Here is a 21,059-nt window from a genome sequence, read left to right as displayed (position 1 = left end):
ACTTTGAAAGGCCCTAAGAGTCAGCTCAAACAAGCCAGAGCACATGTGCCTGCAGAGTGATGGTCTTTTCTGTACATGGGAAAAAAAGTTTTCCTCTGCATGTGTTCGGTGGGGGAAAAGGATTAGGAATAAAAGCTTATGATTTAGGGACACAAAGTATCAGACTCGATGAAGGGAGTCGGATGAAGTGAAAGAGTTTCTTAGAACTGGGGAAAGGGCTAACCACAGTAGTCCGACTCCCTTGTATTCCACGGATCTCCCCTAAATTGGACCATTAGTGCTCACTGCAGCTTTTGATTAGACTTAGGATGCTAGAAAAGAATTTTTAGCCACAGTAAGCAATGGATATCTGACATTCCCCTAGCAAGGGGATGAGGGAGGGGTGACCTGTGTCTCCAAAGGGTTGTGGGTGTCTGAATTCACTCTGTGAATGTGGATAGGAGGGGAGGAAACTCCAGGGGTGACTGGCAGCCCCCTTGACAACTCAGAGGGGAGCAGGAACTGGGACAAAAGCAGCATCACAGAAGGAGATGAAGGGATGGAGGCAACTGGGATCTTAGGGATGAGGTTTAGTTGCCTGGCAATGCGGAGCAGAAACTGACATCCGTGCTGGACTTTGAAGTTTCTATAACTTGAAGAAGTGCCTTTATGTTGACATCTGGCTTTGCTAAGTTTTAGACCTTGCAATAGAACATCCCCTTGAAAATACATCTACTTTATGTATCTGTGTGTATATGTTTTATAACCCAGCTAATGACATTTCCTAGAGTTCTTAATAAAATCTATATATAGTTTGCACACTTTTTTTCCTCACGGAAAGAAAAATGTACTCAATTATTAATAGATATTTTAGAGGGCTGTGTTCCACTGGAATAAATTCCAAAGGTCAGTGAAGAGCACAATGAGATAATACTTCTTACTAGCATTTCCCTGGACTCCCCAGGAGGAACTGGAATCAGAGGAAAGCAGTCTCGTCTTTTAATAGGCGATTACATGTATTACTGTCTCCACATTTTTTTCCCCCTGATTAAACCTGTAAGTAAATATTTATAGTATCTGTTTGGCAAATGAGGAAACCAAGTTACAGAGAAGGCATTCTTGTCCAATTTTCTTTAAATACTGAGCAGCAAAGCCAGGGTTTTGGCTGGTGAATCCACACTCTGAAGCTCTACAATACACTGGCAGTTGATCTTGACGTGGAAGCTCTATTCTGTCCAAGAACATGTGAATCATCCTAAGCAGAAAAGCCTCTCTGTGCCTCAGTTTCCTCATTTATGAAATGAAGATTGTCGCAGCATTCATTTGACAGGATTCCACGGGGATGTCAGGAGCTAATGGTAATGCCTGCTACTTAATAAGTGTCGAATAATTTTAGCCATGTTTTTATATACAACTTCCATCTTCTACACTGGGAAGAGATGAAAGAAAGTGTTGAAATTTGATTTATCATAAATTAATGCCACCTATGCTGTTTCATGTTTGATAATTGCTACCTGCCTGATGAACCCTTGGCAATAGAATTCTTTTACTCTAAATTCTTTTTCTAATCCATAACAAAAGAAAATTGTAATGTATCATTGAGTAAGTTCTGCTTCAGGAACATTTAAGCTAACCAGAAAGCAAACAGACCTATGACATGCTGAAATCGTTCAGGAATTTAACTTACCCTATATTTTTAGTATACACTGTGTGTGCACACAAGCACATGAGTGTGCACAAGGGTGCACGTAGTTGTGCTGGGAATCAAACCCCAACCCTTTCACATGCTAAGCATGCACTACCAACCAGCTCCCCTCCTGACTTCAAACTCTTAAAATGATACTCAGGACAGCAAAGGGAAAAAAAGCCATTGTGTTGAGTGGTTACAAGGAGTAAATCAGCCATAAGAAATACTGGGTTCAGTGGCTAGCTCAGTATGCGGACTGGAATCAGTGCTTGACCTTTGGAGACTGAGAGCTTCAATTTATCTGCTCTTTAAATATACTTACAATAAAAATGCCAGGAGAAGTATGCTGTGAAATTAGTGTCAGCAAAGCACCATAAGACATGTGTAAGAGATAAAAGGAATTCCAAATATCGTAATTATCAACTAATTAATATTTAATGCTACTTAAAAATCACATGGCTACCTAGGATGGATTAAAATCACACAGTAACATCATTTTTAATTTATAATATATTTTGAAGCTTAAAAATCCTAGAAAAGCACTGGAAAAAATACATGAAACAAGATCATTTGGTATTTATTATTACTATAATTATTATTTTGCTTTGGAAAGAATCTGTATGACCCACAAAATCTCTATGATCTCCAGGCAAATTCTAGCTTGCACAATCAACATAGTTCTTTTTAATTCTGAAAATTATTGGCACTATTTTTATAGTAACAAAGAGACAGGACATAAACTCAGAGCTGCATGAACTGAAATTCTTATGTACCATTTGTTTGTCCCCAGATCTCCTGTGACATTTGGACTTAGCTCTAACTGTGAATGAAATAATTTGTCATCTTGATATTTTTCTCTTACAGCTGCTAGTTAAGATGAAAGTGTAGAAAGGGGAAAAAACCAGGGTTATGAACAGTGCCTATTCAGAGATTTAATTTTAAAGAATTGACATATCAATATTCTATCAAATTGTAAAGCTTCTATATCTTCGTCTAAGGAATTCTTAAGTTTAAGGATGATTCCATCACAAACTACCTTAAATACACCACATTTGTCCATCATGTCTGATGTAGGCTAGATCAACAAGTGTATTCATATACAGATCTCCCCATTTATGTGTGTGTGCATGTAAAAAAACATACACAGGGTTTTTAATAGGATCTATTCAAGAGAATTACAAAACTTATTTTGTGTCCAATATAATTATCTAGGGAAAAAGAAGCAATATTGCCTTTTTAAAGGTATGGCTTTCCATTATATTTGCTCTAATTTCTAATTTCTTTGGCGAAGGGATGCAAATCAAAATTGTGGAAAAACAACTTTGTGCCTCAGGAACAGAGGATGCTAGAAGCTTGTTGTCTAGGAATTTGTGCCCTGGGTGACCTTTAGTGGACTTCTCTATCTGGAAGGCTTAGACACACACACTTAGCCCCTTTCTCAGATGTGCCTCCCTCAGACCCAGGAGAGGAAAGGAGCCCTTCAGAGAGCTCAGGTTACCCAGCCTCAGAATTGGAGATGCTACCCCACTGAGACTGTGCTGCTGAAATAAGCATAATTGGGTCGTTCTCCTTCCTGTATCGATAGTACTGACATGCTATCCCGTCCACACAATGCAAGGGGGGAAGGCTGCAGGCTGGACAGGGGCCAGGAAGGACAGCTATATTCTATCTTATTGTATAACTCTGTTTCCTTCCTGTGATGAATTCTGTTCCCTGAGTGTAAGCTCAGGGCTCATTTACTGAGACTTAAAGCATGATACTATGGTGATAGGTATTAGATTAACTTCATTGAGCCTCTCTGCTCACCTAGTTGCTGTGTTTAGTTAACATCAGAAGATTTAGCTCTTCTATAGTGGAGCCTTAGAAAGGTCAAGTACTGTGCCCAGAAAATGACTTCTCTGTCTCTCACTGGGGGAAGATGCACTTTGCTGCCTCCCCCTGACACTTCACCCTCCAAAGGCTATACTGCCACAAGGAACTGGAGTTTGATGCCCTGTTCCTTTTTGTGTGCTGGTTCTGGGGCTTGAACTCAGGGTATGGGTGGTGTCCCTGAACATCTTTGGCTCAAGTGATATTTTGCTTAAGTCTTCATAAAAATGTGAAATTACTGTTTCCATCTGTTTGAGAGAAAACATTTAAAGTGCCACAAGAATATATAACAAAACGTAAAACTGCATATGTTATCTGTGTATATCCTTGACATCTACTTTAAACTTGGTGATGAGGGCAAGAAAATACCACTTTTTTCCCTTGCTGAGGAAATTTCATAATTCCTTGCAAAAATGAAGAATACTCTGTCCTCAAGAAAGTATGTGTGACAGTTTCAAAGCTTTTTTGTTTCAGGTTAAAGCATTCTATACTTTTTCATGATTGTCTCAAAGCCAATAAAAAGACAGACAAAAAGAAAGGAAGAAATATAAAGCAGTAACCTTAGGGATACAAGGTTTTCTTTTCTTTTTTTTTTTAACCAATGTTCGGCAATTTTCAAATCCATCTTAAGATCAATATACTTTAAACTTTTTGTGTCTATTTCCCTCTGTGATCTGAGGTGTTATAAAGAGAAAGCTCATCTTCAATTCTGATCAGGCTTATGAAGTAAAAAGAGGTTCATTTTACAATGTGGAAATGATTTGCTAAGGATAAGGGTGCAGTGTTTGGTTTGGAGACTAATGATGCTATGAGCCTTAATTAAGAACATTAATTTCATTTGGGATTTGAATGATTCTGGAAAAAAATAAATCTTTTGAAACAAAGATTAATCCCATTTTCAGAATTTCACCAAAGTGAAACGAAAGAACAATGTAACCATAATAGCAAGCACTGTTAAAAAAGCTTCCTACCTATTCACCCCTCTATCAGCGATGAACTGCTATTGTCTCCCTCTTACACAGGAGGAAACTGAGAGCAGAGAATTCAAGGACTGTGCCCCAGTTCATTCGTACAGTCGGGGGGGGGGGAGAGGAGGGAATCATTTGAAGACTGGGGTTATGTCATACTGGCAGAGAAGAAAAGATCCAGATGGAGAGGTCATGACAATTCCCTTTCTCAGTAAGGATGGCATCCACGTGATTTACGTGATTTCAGAATTTGGTCGAGAATGCTCTTGGAAGATGAGTAGAGTCGCAGAACTTTTAAGAGCAAGGCCCTATTTATTAGCAGTTCAACAAAACAGCAGCACTAGAATTTGGCAAGTCTATTTAATTCCTATGTTTCCTTAACACTGAAAATAACTTGCTTTTGTGTTCAGAAGGCTTGACCAGGTTCCCTCTCTGGAAATCACTTTCACTAGTGAAAGAAATTAAATACACATTTGTTGTAACCATAACCAGGATAAAATCGGGTCGATTTTCTTCATCATAACAAATGTCAAATATAGCATCTTCCCTGCATCATCATCCTTCAAAAATGAAAAAGGTATGGTTGAATCACACATGAAACATACTGAAATATGACACATCCACTACTTGAAATGGAAAAGTTTTAGGGTTTTTGAGTAATTTATCTTTAGAAATCCAAGCTCATTTGATCTTTTTGTATTTCAAAAGCAGATAGCATATAATATAAGCCTATAAACTTGCTATCATTGACTAGAATAATTTTGTGACGTGAATGCTTTGCAACTTATATAGGAAATCTTAAGTTGGACAGAACTCACCTTTTCTCCATTCATCCCTGGAATTCCAGGTGCTCCAATGGAACCCTAAAGAGTCACACGATTACACCAGGTTGATCATCATAATCATGAGACATTTTGATTCGAAATTTACATTTTGTTAGTTATGTCAGCTATAACGTTACCTTGCTAGAACATCTACATTTCACATTCTATCCACGGTGTTCACATACATGTTTACAGCTTCCTTAAAGTACAGAGTCAAAATTTAAACTTTTCCCAACTATCCACTTAATCCTCATATAATTTGTAAAGAATTTCATATCATACATCAAGATCCATATCTATCAGAAGGCCTCATGCTCTAAATTTTATTGTCAAGAAATAAATAACCTTAGCCCTCCCTGGGAAAAAGACTACCAGTAGTAGTAATTCTTGAATATCACAAATTTAAGGAAACGAAACAAATGATAATTTCTGGACTTTCTTTCTGGACCGACGGTGAGTATATTTAAGCCATGTGAGTGACAAATATGTCTTTTGGGACAGACTCAAAAAGATATCATATATGTTAACACACTTAGCCAGGAGCACCACAGCTTCCCGGTCAGGTTCCCTTTAACAACTGAAGATATGTGTACACATAAACATGGGCACACGTGTGGACTGTGCTGAATGTAAATGGCTGGATGTGGAAGGGGTGAGCACTGAGAATAAGAAAGCTAATTGTGAGCCCATTGTGGGTGGTTCCAACTATAATCCTAGGTACTTGGGAAGCTGAGTTCAGGCAGATAACAGCTCCAGGCTGGTCCTGGCTGAAAGGTTTGCGGGACTCCATCTCCACAGAGAGCAGCTGGATGTGGTAGCATGTACCGCTCACCCTCGCAACTACAGGAAGCCTCAAGGAGCACCTGGGTTGCAGGCCAGGTGCACTCACTGGCAGAAAGTAAGGGCCTATCTCAATCAATCATCAGCAAAAACCAGAGCTGAAGGCATGCGTCAGCCATAATGTGCCAGCCTAGCAAAAGTGAGGCTCGTGATTTAAACTCTCTCTATATCAATGTATATATTTCAGTGTATATATATATATGTATACATATATATCTCAGTATACACACACACACACACACACACACACACACACACACATATATATCTTGAAATTAGAGCTGTGGCTCAAGTATTATAGTGCCAGCCTTGAGCAAAAAGGCTAAGCAAGACTGAGTCTCTGAGTTCCAGCCCCACTACTGGCACACACATCATTTTTTGTCCAGAAAAACGTATTGTTTTCTTAGCAGAATATTACATTTCTTTTATAATAATTGAGAATTAAAAATAGTAACAGTAAAGCCTAAATGATAAAGCAGTCTATTAAAAATGAGATGGGAAGTTCCGTGGTGTGCTGGCGATTCTATAGCGTGGGTCATTAAAGTACTTCCCCAAGCTTGGCGTGGTAATTTTATCCTGGTCCAATGTGGATTAGGGTAGCTTTACAATTTCACACTATGCTTAATAGAGACATTATTGTGAGGGACAAAGTGTTCCTGCACTCGCTTTGTAGGATTATGTTTCAACAGATGCCATATGCCCAGGCTCTATCTTTGATGGATTCCAAAGATAAAGAATAATCACTTTGCCACCTGTTGGAAGGCAATTGTTTTAATTTTTTGTGGGTTAAATATCCTCTCTCTCTCTCTCTGACAAAATGGCAGGTTAGCTGGGAATGGGGACTCAGCAATATTTTTTGACAAAGAGCCATCTACCTTCCATACATATGTGTATATAATATTATATATAATTATATGACATAATTTTATATGATAATTATATGACATATAATTTTATATGAAGTATCTATAACATATGTTATATATATGAGGTATATATATACATGTGAGATATATAAAATCTCACATTGCTACTAGTGTCATTTTAGAGCTCCTGGTCTTTCTCATCACAATGTGACAGTCAGTTCAGATGACTGTGAATAACACTGAAATAACTGTCCCCAAGTCACTTTTTGGGTTATCTTAATTAGGAGGTATACGTATTAGTCAAACAATGCAGCAAACCAAACAACAAAGGCATCCTTTGTGCTGGCCAGACTTGTGATCATTTGGCAATTTCATGTTTGGCCAAGGTCAGCAATTATTTTGCAATGTTTCCTGATCCTTTACATTTTTAGTTCAGCCACATATTTTATTAGTATTTGGTTTAAAATGTCAGTACCTTAAGCACTGGGTAGATAAAGAGTCTGCTCTGGGTTTATGCATATTTCATAATAGATTAGAAGTATAACTGCATTATATGGAGTGTATTTTTAGACATCAAGACTAAGAGCTTCAGCATGGCTTATCATAGCTAATTCTATCCCTACTCTTGCACTTGCCATTGGGCAAGGGTGACATAATTACCTTCTCAATACTGTTTTATACTGTACCTTTTGTCCTGGAGGCCCCAGTGGACCCTAAAGACAAAAACAAAAATTCAATTAGCATCAAGTTATTGCCATTTCATTCTAAGTGACCAATCACAGCTGCCTTATTTATTATACTATTAAGAAATATGCTGACAGTACAAAATGAATCTGCTTTCCTATTTGCTTCCTTTTTAAAGACCATTAAACATATCTAGTAGGATTTAATTTTTCAATTACAGAAAAGGAATGTTTGCTATTGCAGTACATCTGTTTAACTAATCTGCGAATCTATCTCACCAATGTCATTTGGAGGGCTAGAGGTAGTGTTGCTAGAAGCACTTAAAACAATGTAGGTCTGGCGTTGGTGGTTCATGCCTGTCACCATAGCTACTCAGGAGAGTGAGATCTGAGGATTGACGTTTGAAGCCAGTCCAGCCAGACAAATCTTAGGTGTAATCTAGAGGAGATAATCAAGAGGCAGATTCTTACCTCCAATTAACTGGCAAAAAGTTGGAGGGGGCTGTGGTTCAAGTGTTAAAGCACCAGCTTTGAGCAGAAAAAGCCAAGCAAGAGCAAGAGGCCCTGAGTACAAGACCCAGTACTGACATGCATGTACACAAAATCAGACAAAAGAATAGGACACCCCCCCCTCCCCGCACAAAAAACATAACACAGTTTCCCAGCAAATGGTCAGGACCACATTGAATTCCTACATCTACAAAACTTCACTAAGCAGATTTACAGAGGGAATTACTGTGCAAGACAAAGAAGCATGTTTCGTTCTAGTTTCCTCTTAGGAGATGGGGTCCATTGACCTGCACAAAAGCATGTTTACAAACTAGAGGAGACCCAAGCCAGGCGTGGCACCTCAAGTGTGCCCGGGAAGCGGGGAGTGGAGGCTACCAGTGCCCAGGTTGTGACATGGGTCTATACAGCAGAACACTGCACTTCATGAGATGAATGGCAATATTTACATAGAAAATGCAAATGTAACAGTTCTGAAGTGAAGCAGCTTTCAACCACAAAGTGTCAGGATTCTGTTGGCTTGATTCAAGCAATGCATAAGCATGGGGGCAATGGAAAGGAACACAAAGAGATCTGATTGTATTTCCAATTTTTTGAGTCTATTTAAAAAATACTTAAGTTCTTTCAAAAGCACATTTTCTTTTGGTATGTGTTAGTGAAGTTATAGATGTCACCACTTCATAGAAAAGCTCTCTAGTCCTTTACCCTGAACTAATAGCAAGTTTATTTTCCACGTGTATCATCTCAATCCATCAGCATCTTACATTTATACTCTGTATCATTATATAAAACACTACAATAGCCTGATGCCAGGGTCTCACACCTATAATTCTAGTGACTCTGGAGGCTGAGATCTGAGGACTGTTGTTTGAAGACAGCCTGGCAGGGAAGGTCATGAGACTTTTATCCCTCATTAACCACCAAAAAGCTGGAGAGTGGAGCTGTGGCTCAAGTGGTACAGCTCCAGCTTTCAGGAAAAAAAAAAGCTAAGAAATGAAAAAATAAACATGAAAGTGATCATTAGTGAAAGCTGGCCATTGGCCACTTTAAAATTTTTTTAATTAAAAATACACACTGTTGAAGAACATTTGGAGAATTTGTTCCCAGTCATTTTTCAAAAAACTATTTATTGTCAAAGTAATGTACAGAGGGGGTTACAGTTTCATATGTAAGGCAGTGAGTACACTTCTTATCAAACTTGTTTCCTCCTCCCTTGTTTTTCTCCCACCTTCCCACCTCACTCCCCCGCCCCCTGCAAGTTGTGCAGTTGGTTTACAGCATGTTGTCTTGTGAGTATTGCTGTTGCACTGGTTTGCCTTTTATCCTTTGTCTCACCATTTTAGTGTTCCCCTTCCCTAGTTCTGATAAACATATATACATTACCCAGGGTACCAAAATCAGTTACAGTGACAATAGGGGTAAAACCATGGGGAAGAAAGACAAAAGAAAAGAGCATAATTTTGTGTGGTATGTTGAAAATAACAATAATGATAAACCACTTATTTCCAAAACATGGAATTCATTTCACTTAGCATCATCTTATGTGTTCATATGTACATAGCTATTGAGCTATTGTGATCATCTGCTAGAACTATCCTAGATGTCTACTAATTATTGCCAAAGAGGGAAACCAGAGTCTGTTACTTTGGGTCTAGCTCACTTCACTTACTATGATTTTTTTCCAAGTCTTTCCATTTCCTTAGGAATGGGGCCATGCCATTCTTTTTGATACCAACCCAGATGCCCCTCAGTAGATGAATGGATCAAGAAAATGTGGTACATATACCCAGTCATTTTACAATAATCCTTCTAAGAAGAATATTTTCCTTCTGCAATCAGTCTTTCATGATTGAAAGCACACAGCACAATACAACCTTTATAAACTTTGATTTGATTCATTCTAGCAACCAATCAACATTTTTTTTGGGGGGGGGGTTGGGAACTTGTTACTTCTATAACTATGGCTGGACATTTCCCTACCCATATTACTTCCTCTCTTTAAAAGTCTGGTTTCTTCTGGTTTAGATTGTGCAGAGAACATAGGGATTATCAGGTGCAGATTCCCTCCACATCCTCTCTCTCATCAACCCAAGCCCACGTGGACCCCCTTTCCTCCGTGAGAGGAAGAGGAGTCTCTCTCTGCTCTTATCCAAGGCCAGTTCATCCGGTATTCTGGAATCCATCCTGGCCTTGGTCCCCTGGGACGCTTTCCAATCAATTACGGCTGGCATCCATATCAGAGCCTTCCCTTTCCCACTGCTCCTTCCCCGCGGTATGTAAACATGTTTAATCATTTCCTCACTGGGGTAAATTGTTTGGAAAGTAAATGTTAATGCAAGTGAGGGCAGAACCTGAGAGGGCGTGCTGATAGGAGATCTGAGAATGAAGACTCCAGTTTGATCATTGGCTTGGATTCCATTTTCTCCAGGGTCTCTAGAGCATTTCCCTCGTTAACATGTTGATGATGTTAGAGAGGAAACCGCATAACAAGAGGTACATTAATTCAATGTTTAGACTGAGCACGCATATGCTCAAGTCACCAAGTTTCTTTCCCACCACCAACCTAACTTTGCCACTTGAAAAAAATGTTGCTCACTAAAATTGGGAATTTCATTACATTGATATGTAAACGCTGGAAGAGAACATGCCAACTAAAAATAAAAGCAAATTTTGCATCAAATATTTTGGCTGGGGAGTAAAGTATCTGATGTTTTCTAACTTGGTTTCTCTTGTACAATCTTATCAAATCAAGAGATTTACAAAGACTAATCGCAACTCTGAAATCCACTAATTACAGGCCTGTTTTAATGTGGTATTTAGGAAAGCTGAAAAACGGTTTCTCCTTCACTTTTATAAAATCAATGTTGTATTTTAAACACTACCAAAATTAAAGCAGTTTTTAAGAATTAACATGAATTTTAAGTTGTGACTAGGTATCTAATGGCTTACTCATCATTCTGCTATCAAAAATAGATTCTCACCCACCACAATAAGAAAGTCACATTTAAATCAAAGGCATTTTCTAATATTTTTAAAATAAAAATTTAAACAACATGAATTCATATTGATCGCTTGGAGTAAACATTTGCCCCCAACTTTCAGCAGTTCTTTCTAGCCAAAATTTGGGCCTACCTGTGGCTCTTAAATCCTCCCATAAACTTTCTAATCTAAGTCACCAAGAAATATGTACCATATGAACATACAGTAAACTATATTAGAAGCGTTGGACTGGTTGTTTTGAAGAAGTATTTGAACTCTAACATTAATCTTAATAACATTATAAAAACTTAATTTCTAAAGCCAGACATGGTGGTACAAACCTTACAATCTCCACTACTTAAGAGATAAAAGCAAAAGGATGCCAAGTCAAAGTCAGGTAGGGTAAAGTTAGCCATCTTACAAACAAATCACAAGCAAAAAAAAAAAAAAGAGCTCAAGTGATGAAGTGCTTGTCTGCCAGGCAACAGGCTCTGGTCCCAATGTGTATTGCCTCACTGCAAAGCTAGAGTCTAACTTTGGTGATCAGACTGCATTTCTTCATTGTAGGCAATTTCTGACTTATCCTCCATTGGGATTGGGTCATCTTTACCTATTTTTCTATCATCTTTTCTGCTAAATAAGAAGCTTTCACAGCAGTTGAAAATGTATTATGCAAATGTACTTTTCAGAGCTGTATTCTTTCCTTGAGTTATATAATGAATATACCTGCAATCACTGTATCCAGTCTTAGTACCCTGGATACTGTATATATGTGTATTAGAACTAGGGAAGGGAAAGGAAATACCAAAATCGAGAGACAAAGGGTAAAAAGACAAACCATTCCAAAAGCAATACTTACAAAAACATTTGGTGTAAACAACTGTACAACTCATGGGTGGGAGAGGGAAAGGGGGAGGGGGGAGGCGGGAGGCAAAAAATGAGGGAGGAAGTAACAAGTTGGATAAGAAATGTACTCATTGCCTTTCATATGAAACTGTAACCCCTCTGTACTTCACTTTGACAATAAAGAAAAAAATGTAAAAACAAGTAATAAAAAATTCAATTATTTAAAAAAATAGATTGTCAGCTAGCTATCTCTTTGTATCATTGATAAGAAAACTGATAACACAGCTAAGGAGGGAACTGGGATATTGTTGATTTGAATACAAGGCATAGACGCACATTTGACTAAGTACATACATATACATATCCACACACAGACATACAACACAAACATTCATGTGCCCCAGTTATTTTTCTTATATGTATGTGTCTTAAGTATTTCTATCCTTAAATTTTAATAATACAAGTCTATATCTGTGACATTGTGGCAGTTAAATTTAATGGGGAAATATCACAGAACCATACATTAATTTATCTCTTCTTAAACTTATGCTTTCAAGTCTACAAATGGCTTGGATGCAGAATGTTATAATTTCATTATTCACTAGTGAAACTAATGCTTTTTCTTATTCCTCAAATTAAAGTTCTAGTACTTCAAGACTTCTAAATTAATTTCACCATGATTCAGTAAGTCTGGATCAAGCAGTCCTCTCAGCATTTATAATTCCTTTAGTCCAGTTTTACCAATCAGTGAGGTGCACCTCTCTTTCTTGGCAAGCATACGTATTTTCAACTTGCAAATACTTTGTATACAACCAAGATGGAAATTATCTAATTTTTAAATTTTTCTTTTTCTGCATTTCTTAATAAAGAGAAGAGGTTTATTTAGTGCACAGGTTTCAAGATTCATTGGCTTATCACTGGCATCAGCCTGACTCAAGTTTCACTGTGATTATTATTTTTTTGTAAATATTTTTAACTGCTATTCTAAAGGAGATGCACAGAAGGGTTACAATAAGTCAGGCAAAGAGTACATTTCTTTGGGGACAATGTCACCCCTTCCCTCACTTTTTCCTAGCTTTTTACAAATAATTTCTGTCTACACATCTGAATATTAGAAAATTGCAATATGTAGACTTTCAATATAGTAAGCTGTATTTCATTCAGTTGAACTTTAGAAATGTCATATATATATACATACATATGTATTCATACACACACACAGTTGTTGTTGTTGAAGACTGGGACTGAAACTCAGTATCTATGCTTTTGCTCATTGGCTGACAGCCTACTACCTCCAGCTCCAGGGTTGATTCTTTTTTTTTTTTTGCCAGTCCTGGGGCTTGGACTCAGGGCCTGAGCACTGTCCCTGGCTTCTTTTTGCTCAAGGATAGCACTCTGCCACTTGAGCCACAGCGCCACTTCTGGCCATTTTCTGTATATGTGGTGCTGGGGAATTGAACCCAGGGCCTCATGTATACGAGGCAAGCACTCTTGCCACTAGGCCATATCCCCAGCCCCAGGGTTGATTCTTTCTCTCTCTCTCTCTCTCTCTCTCTCTCTCTCTCTCTCTCTCTCTCTCTCTCTCTCTCTCTCTCTCTATCTCTCTTTTGTCAACTAGAATGAGTATAAAATATCTCCATCTCAATACAGGTTTGGATGAGATAGACATAGGATTCATTGGTGCAGAGTAAAGAGAAAAAATATTGAAGGGCTTAAAGTATGGATTACAATATCACTAATGTGCACTTAAAGCTCGACATCAAAAATGTCATGATCTGCCAAAAAAAAAACCCACAGAAAGCCACACAGAAACTTGTAAGCAAGGAAGGAATGCTCAATACACCTGCTTTTCTTTCCTGTTTCCACCATTCCTTCTGGACACCATTTCTAAAACTTACATATGATATTCAGCACATAGTAAGCAAATAATCTGAAGTATGATATTTCCCGTGTTGGTGATTATCTTTACTGGAAGCATGTGAATCCAGGCCAGAGAGTGATCCTTTCCTCCTCAGCTCTGAGCACAGCAGTTGTGCCAGGATCTCTTTCTAGTCCACCTGTCCCAGCCTCACCCCAGCCCCTGTTCAAACCCTCTTTACCCACATCAGGCACCCTCCATCCCATGGCCTATCTGCTTTTAGTTTCCTGCAGTCCTTCTGTACAATGCTGCCTGGGTGAGCTTCTCAAATGCTAGCAGGTTCATACTTGGTTTAAATGTCATCTGCTGCCTTTCTGTAGCTTTGAGAAGACCCTAGACCGGTGATAGTGGAACGTTTATCCCAGAAGCCAGGCCTCCACATTTCAACACCTTCAGCTGGCTCTTGCAAAAAGGGACCTTTTGTCTCATCCTGTCTCCTGCTTTTCTGTAAGTGACCCTGCCTGTGTGTGTGGTGGGGAGGAGGAGGTCTCCAAAGCACCCCATGATAATACTTTTTCATGGAATTTTCCAATGTTATTGTATAATATTTTCAGGCTTATTTCTACATATACTCTTGACACCTTTTATTATGCACAAAAGCTGGCACTTGGCTATTGCTCAGTGAGTCACAATGAGTTTAACCATTTCTTTGTTCACTAAGTAGTTAAGAGGCCATTGGCTGTCATCAATACACAAACAATACTACATGCCTACCTTGACATTATGTTCCAGTGAATGGAGAAAATAAATCCAGGGTCAAAGTGTATCAAGTGGCAAGTGCTCAAAGAGGGGACAGGGAACAGAAGAAGCAGATGTACAGGTACTTTAGAATGGGGACGGTGCTGGTGAGGGGCACTGTGATCCTCTTAAAAGATCTGAGAGGGGTCAAGCAGACTGAGTGAATACAGAAGGGGGAAGAATCCTCCAGGAGAGGACTGAGCAGGTGCATAGGCTGACAACTAGAAACATGAGTGCTCAAAGATCACCAAGGAGGCCACAGGTGAGTTCTAAGGATAAGGGGAATTGGATGTAAAAGTATTTAAATGGCCTAGCAGGGCCTTGTAAGCATAATGTGTTTAGAGTGAGTATGATAAAAAAAAATAATAGGAGTATCCTAGCTATTCAGGAGGCTGAGATCTGAGGATCACAGTTCAAAGCCAGCCTGGGCAGGAAAGTTCATGAAACTCTTATCTCAAACTCAGAAAAGTGGTGCTGTGGGTCAAGTGAAAGGGTGCTGGACTTGAGCACCCTCAGTGCCCAGGCCCTGAGTTCAATCCCCAGGACTGGCAAAAAAAATTTAATAATAACAACTAAAGGAATACATAAAGTCTAGTTTTCTTTTCTTTTCTTCTTTTTTTTTTTTTTGGCCTGGGGCTTTAATTCAGGACCTGAGCACTGACCCTGGCTTCATTTTGCTCAAGGCTAGCACTCTACCACTTGAGCCACAGCGCCATTTTTGGATTTTTCCATATAGGTGGTGCTGAGGAATCGAACTAAGGCCTTCATGTATGCAAGGCAAACACTTTACCACTAGGCCACATTCCCAGCCCCTAGTTTTCCTTTTTATATCACTCTAGATAGGAATAGAAACTTTTTTTTAACCTTTTTGTTCACTTGAGTCATTCTAATATGACTTATTTATTATAACAGAATCCTGACTATTGGAGCTACTGAATTCCACCTAGAGGAAGGAATGAAATTCATGGTTTCTAGAGAACTGGAAAGCATAAAGATCATGGCTACTGAGTTGTGTCTATGCAGATCAGCCTGAGGTCTCTGAAAGTCACTATGCAAATAACAGATGAAATCACCAATTCAAGTTCATCTTCCCAACATGGAGGTAAGGATTAGATGATTTCATGATGCTAATGCATTGGCTGTGCATTCCAGTTCAGACAGCACTCTTAAAGGCTTTTTCCTCAATAGATCATGGAACAGCATGGAAAAAAAAATTAATGAATTTTTCTGACACTACTGATGCTAGTACAGATTTGATGGAGGTATTAATTACTTAAACAGGATACAGCCTTTTCTAAATGATGGTCTCTAGGATGTCTCCTGGGAGGTGTTTTAAGGCAAGTTCTGGTTGCCTGCTATTAGGGAATGATGTAGGGAGCGGACACAGTTCCTGTTCTGTCCCTGATGGCTAACAGTAAAATCTGAAGCTCTGAAAGCTGTCGGTCATTGCTGGATACAAGAATGCACAACCAGCTTCTGTAATAACAATGTATTAAAAAAGCCACAGGGGGCAAATATGAGGTGGTCCATCTGGAAGGAATAGATAACAGCTCTCAACTCTTATGCCATTGAAAATGATTTCCTTTTAGAGTTAACAGTATTTAAATGACTTAATAAAAGATAGGCAAGCCAGAAACAACAACAACAAAACAAAAAAACAAAGAGGTTTTCCAGTTCCATTGAGAAGAACAAAGGTGTGTAAAATATAATCGCAAAGCATTAGTGCCAGAGTATCTCAATGGAAAATATGCAACTGACTTTAATTACAACTTTTTGAAAGATATTAACTTGGTCAACACATCAGAAAACTATAAAGCATATGAAGAGAAAAGAAAGGATGAGGCACTAGTGGTTCATGTCTATAATTCTGACTACTCAGGAGGCTGAGATCTGAGAATTAAGGTTTAATGTAAGCCCAGGAAGACAAATATGAGTCATACTTCCAATTAACCAGCAAAAAGCCAGAACTGGAGGCATGGCTCAAGTGAAGGAGTACCAGATATGAATGTAAAAACTAAGAATGTGAGACCGTGAGTTCAAACTCCAATACTTGCACAAAAAAGAGAAAATGAATTTAAAATTGTTGTTCAGATCTCCACCTTTAGTGTACTTTTCAAACTACCATAATTCCACCACTGGAAAGAGTCCCCAGTTTGGGTTTCAGTGCCACTGCTCTGAAATTCCTATTATTTGAAAACATTCCTTTAAAACCTGGAGTCCATTAATAAGATGGCCTGGTATGCAATTTTTCACAAATAGAGTAATCATTTTTTTAATAAACGGGCAAATTCTTTCTGACCTCCCTGTCTCACGTGTTGACACTGGAGGGAAATATTAAACCAGGATGATTCATTTATTGGTATATTCCAAAATCCTGGGTCCATAACCTTTTGAAGGGAGGTCTCTTAAAGCTCAGGAAATTAAAGGGGTAATACATCTTTCTCACCACTTGAGCAAACCAGAGCCCAGAATTAAATATTTGAGCATTAAACACCACTGGCAGATTAAAGACAGAGTGAGGTATTTAAGAATCCATGTTTCAATCAGGTTCCAAAACAAAGGCTTTGTATCACCTTTCATCAGATATCTACAACTGAAATTAGCTCACTCAGTTCCTTCTAAACATTTGTTTCTTAATGCTGAATCCCAAATGGAAATGATCCCAAAAGAAATAAAAATTAACTAGTTCCTAGCCCTCTGTGATTACATATACTTCCTTTGCATACCATAAAGGAAAAAGATTTATGATTCAGAGAGGCCTATTACCCACTTGACACTCAGTTAAAAATATTTCTAGCCAGTACAATGTAAGTGCTTTTCCTTTTAATAATGCTGAGAAGTGTTAGCCCTTAGAACGGAAATATTCTATGATCCTCACAAAGTCTTAAATTTAAGATATACATGTATTATATGATATATGATTATTTTATATATGATATAATACTACATGTTATGTTTTATATATCATTATATATTATATGCCATAGGATATGTGTGTATGTGAGTATATGTTAGACTATCTTTCTGTGTGTGTAAGGGAATATGTAGAATGGTGGAAACATACCATATTTTTCTAGTCCTAGGCTAACCATTCATCATATATGGTTACTACCAATTCTTGCAATTTGTAGCAAAGTAAATTTCAATTAATTGAAACTGCAATTGAAGTAGTAACATGCAGTTAGAAAGTACTGTATTGCAGAGTGTGCATTTAAACTACAATGTACACCAGCCTACAATCGGATTCTAGCCCAGTTCTGCCATTACCTACTTTACAACCCTGGCCCCGTGAATCAGGATGCTGTATTTTTATTGGTGAAGTGATAGACACTTTCTATATTTTTTTGGAAGAAACTCTTCTACCTGACTTAAAAAACAGCCACATAGTGTGACTATAACTTCTTGTCCTGTTTAAAGTTTTCTTCCTTTCAAACCTAAAATATGACTGTCCATTTCATGTACTTATTTGCAGGATATATACAATAGACAAATATAATATGCACCTGTGCATTCATAACACAAACAAAGCAAGGTGACAGGCCCTTACAGTTGGAAGCTCATATCCTTGTCTCACCATTTTCTTTGGATGAGCAATCTAAAGTCTAATGTCATAATATGTCCAGTATTATATAGAAGGTCTTTTTTTCATTTGTTTGTTTTATAACTTTAGCTGGAGCCAGTGTAAAAGGGAGCTAACTACAGAACCAAGTTGTACCCTAGAGGTCATGAAGAAATGCCAAATGACACAATGGGAGACTATGGGTCACCTGTTCAAGTCTTTGAGATGATCTTTCTGCACTTATATAGCATAATCAGGCTTCTAAGTCACTGTTGAAAATGCTTCCTCTATGTTGTTTCTAAGAACACTAGCTTCAAAGGAAAAGTCCTTTGTGTTACCCACTATATTAACAAGACCTCTGGATCATTCTAAAGAAGTCTGGGTTCATGGGCCTCAACACAACTCCTCTGAGCTGGGCAGCAGTAAGGACACTGAGATGGTGCCTTAGAAAGGAGACTGCACTCTAAGCCCTTGTGGTTCATTGGGAAAGCACGCAAAGGCACTGAGGAGGTGGAGGGCTTGGCTGGAGTGGCATTTTTATGTACTTCACAGCCAATCTGATTAAGTGCAGAAAATAAAGAATTTGAATGGTTGCTAAGTTACCCTAGCAGGCAGGGTGCACCTCTGGTGGTTTTGCCAAACAGGATTTCATCCCCAAGATCTATTCAAATAACCATGCTAAGATGATTTTCTTCCTTTTTTTGTGATTTAGAAGTTTGGGGGAGTTTTCTTTCTGACTAGAACCAATCTAGGAAGATGAGTCTTCTATTGTTTCTAATGTCAGCCAAGTACTGACCAAGATAATGAGCAAATCAAAGATCAATTAAGTACAATGGTGAGTTCTATCAAATGGGTGTCCAGAAGCAAAGGCCAGCTGGAGATATGTAAAGCAAGCCTATAATACTTCTCATGATTGCAAATGACACATAAGCAATTTCACACTGCTCAGAGTATTAAATAATGTTTACAAAGGCACTACTGTCACTTGACCCAAGTGGAATAAATTATGTTTACAAGCAAAACTAAACATACTTATAAGTATTTATAAATTCTTCAGACATGAGTCCAAACTTCACCTGAATGGACAGTTATTTTTCCCTGATCTGAATTCTCAGTTATCATCAAAGCCCATTGAACAAACATTTTAGCATTTTTATAATTCACAATATGGTGAATGCACATATTATAAAGTTTACATACTCTTAGGAGAAAGGAACGTAAAATACTGCAGAATAGGGAAAGTAGACCTATAAAACCTTAAATACAGACACTTTGAGCCAAAATATAATTTAATGATATACAATGGCATATTTAAAAAATACCATATATCTTTCATGTTTTTTTAAGAACTTTTGCATTTGTAAAGGAAAGAAGTAACAGAATATCTGAAGGAAAGATACCTTCAAAATACTATTTTAAACTAGGTGGTAAGTTGGTAGTTCATGCCTGTAATCCTAGTCATTCAGGAGGCTGAGATCTGAAAACAGTGGTTCAAAGCCAGTCTGAGCAGAAAACTCCTTGAGACTTGATCTTCAATCAAGTAACCGAAAAATGCCACACTAGGGGTGTGCCTCTAGTGGCAGAGTTACCAGCCGTGAGTCAAGCCAACCAAACCCATGACAATGTGAGGCCCTGAGTTCAAGTCCTGATACCAGCACACAAAATTTTCTCTCTCTCTCTCTCACACACACACACACACACACACACACACACACACACACACACACACACGCCAATTTCAATTTCTGAAGAGCTAGAATTGACTTGTGCCGAAATATACTATCTGAGCACCTCCAGTTGTGGTCAGCCCTTTGTTTTATCAGACAGTGGGTCTGTTTTTACTTAGATGAAAAAAAATTTATTTAAGTTCCAAATTCTGTCTTTTAAAATCTCATCTTCAACTTCTCTAAAAGCCCAAAGGCCACATTGACAGAAGAGGCTCATAGCAAGATTCAATAAATGCAGAACTGCCTGGACTGCGGGTTTTCTTTTTTCATTGTATCATTGATGCTGCTAATCTTAGATTGTCAGTCTGGTAATATGGACCATCTATCCCAGATTATGAAAACGAATTCTCTACCTGATGCATTGACCAATAGATTTCTAAGAGCTTATTCTAGGATGTTTCTAGTTCTTCATTTTATCAGCAGAGACATTTTAAATTAAAAAAAAATCCTCCAGGGCTTCTAAGAGCCCAATCTAAGCAAGCACTCCTTATAACATGAAGTATATCTGACAGAACATGGAGAAGACAAGAACAGTGGTATTTATTATGTTCTCTCTGCTTTAATTGGAGGATGAGAAAGTGAAAGTTGATAATGTCAGATAATGTGTTACCTAGAATGCCAAAGCAACAATGAATAGGGCAAACATAAACTACTACTAATGGCAGTTGGTCTAACTATATAACTTGATATTATTAAATTGTTTTAAGCCCGTAACCTTCTATATGCTAAGTTAACTCACTGGATATATAACAGTAATATTACACATTTAGGGAATTATTCCTAGTTCATAAAATACTTCATTTGCTGCTTATAATAACCCAGTGAGACAGATAGAATAACTATTTATATTTTATGGATTATTAAAAAGGATCACAGTGCAATGTAATTTATTCTAAAGTATTTTCATGACCAGAGCTACTAGATCAGTGTATTTTCTTCATTGCCAGACTTCAACTTAAAACATATGAGTGAACACAATATGTGAAAGAATATTTCTAAGAAATATTCTACAATTAAAGGTTACAGTTATATTCCTAATATTTTCTTTCCTCTTTGAGATGGGTGAAGA

At 38.0% G+C, this 21,059-nt stretch overlaps 1 protein-coding gene across 1 annotated transcript in view; it reads right to left on the bottom strand.

Annotated features, from left to right (window-relative positions):
• The window catches only part of Col25a1 (collagen type XXV alpha 1 chain), a 400,930-nt gene that overhangs the window by 72,916 nt on the left and 306,955 nt on the right, over positions 1 to 21,059 (bottom strand). The window contains exons 11-12 of the mRNA XM_048333577.1: positions 7,720 to 7,746; positions 5,322 to 5,366 (exon numbers count right to left, since the gene is read on the bottom strand). Coding sequence (XP_048189534.1) covers positions 5,322 to 5,366; positions 7,720 to 7,746 — 72 coding nt within the window. The remainder of the gene's footprint in view (positions 1 to 5,321; positions 5,367 to 7,719; positions 7,747 to 21,059) is intronic.

The sequence above is a fragment of the Perognathus longimembris genome, chromosome 24 (genome assembly GCF_023159225.1).
Source record: "Perognathus longimembris pacificus isolate PPM17 chromosome 24, ASM2315922v1, whole genome shotgun sequence".
Taxonomy (NCBI): Eukaryota; Metazoa; Chordata; class Mammalia; order Rodentia; family Heteromyidae; genus Perognathus; species Perognathus longimembris.
The sequence above is the reverse complement of the archived record's forward strand: the minus strand, read 5'-3'. Positions and strand labels throughout refer to the sequence as shown.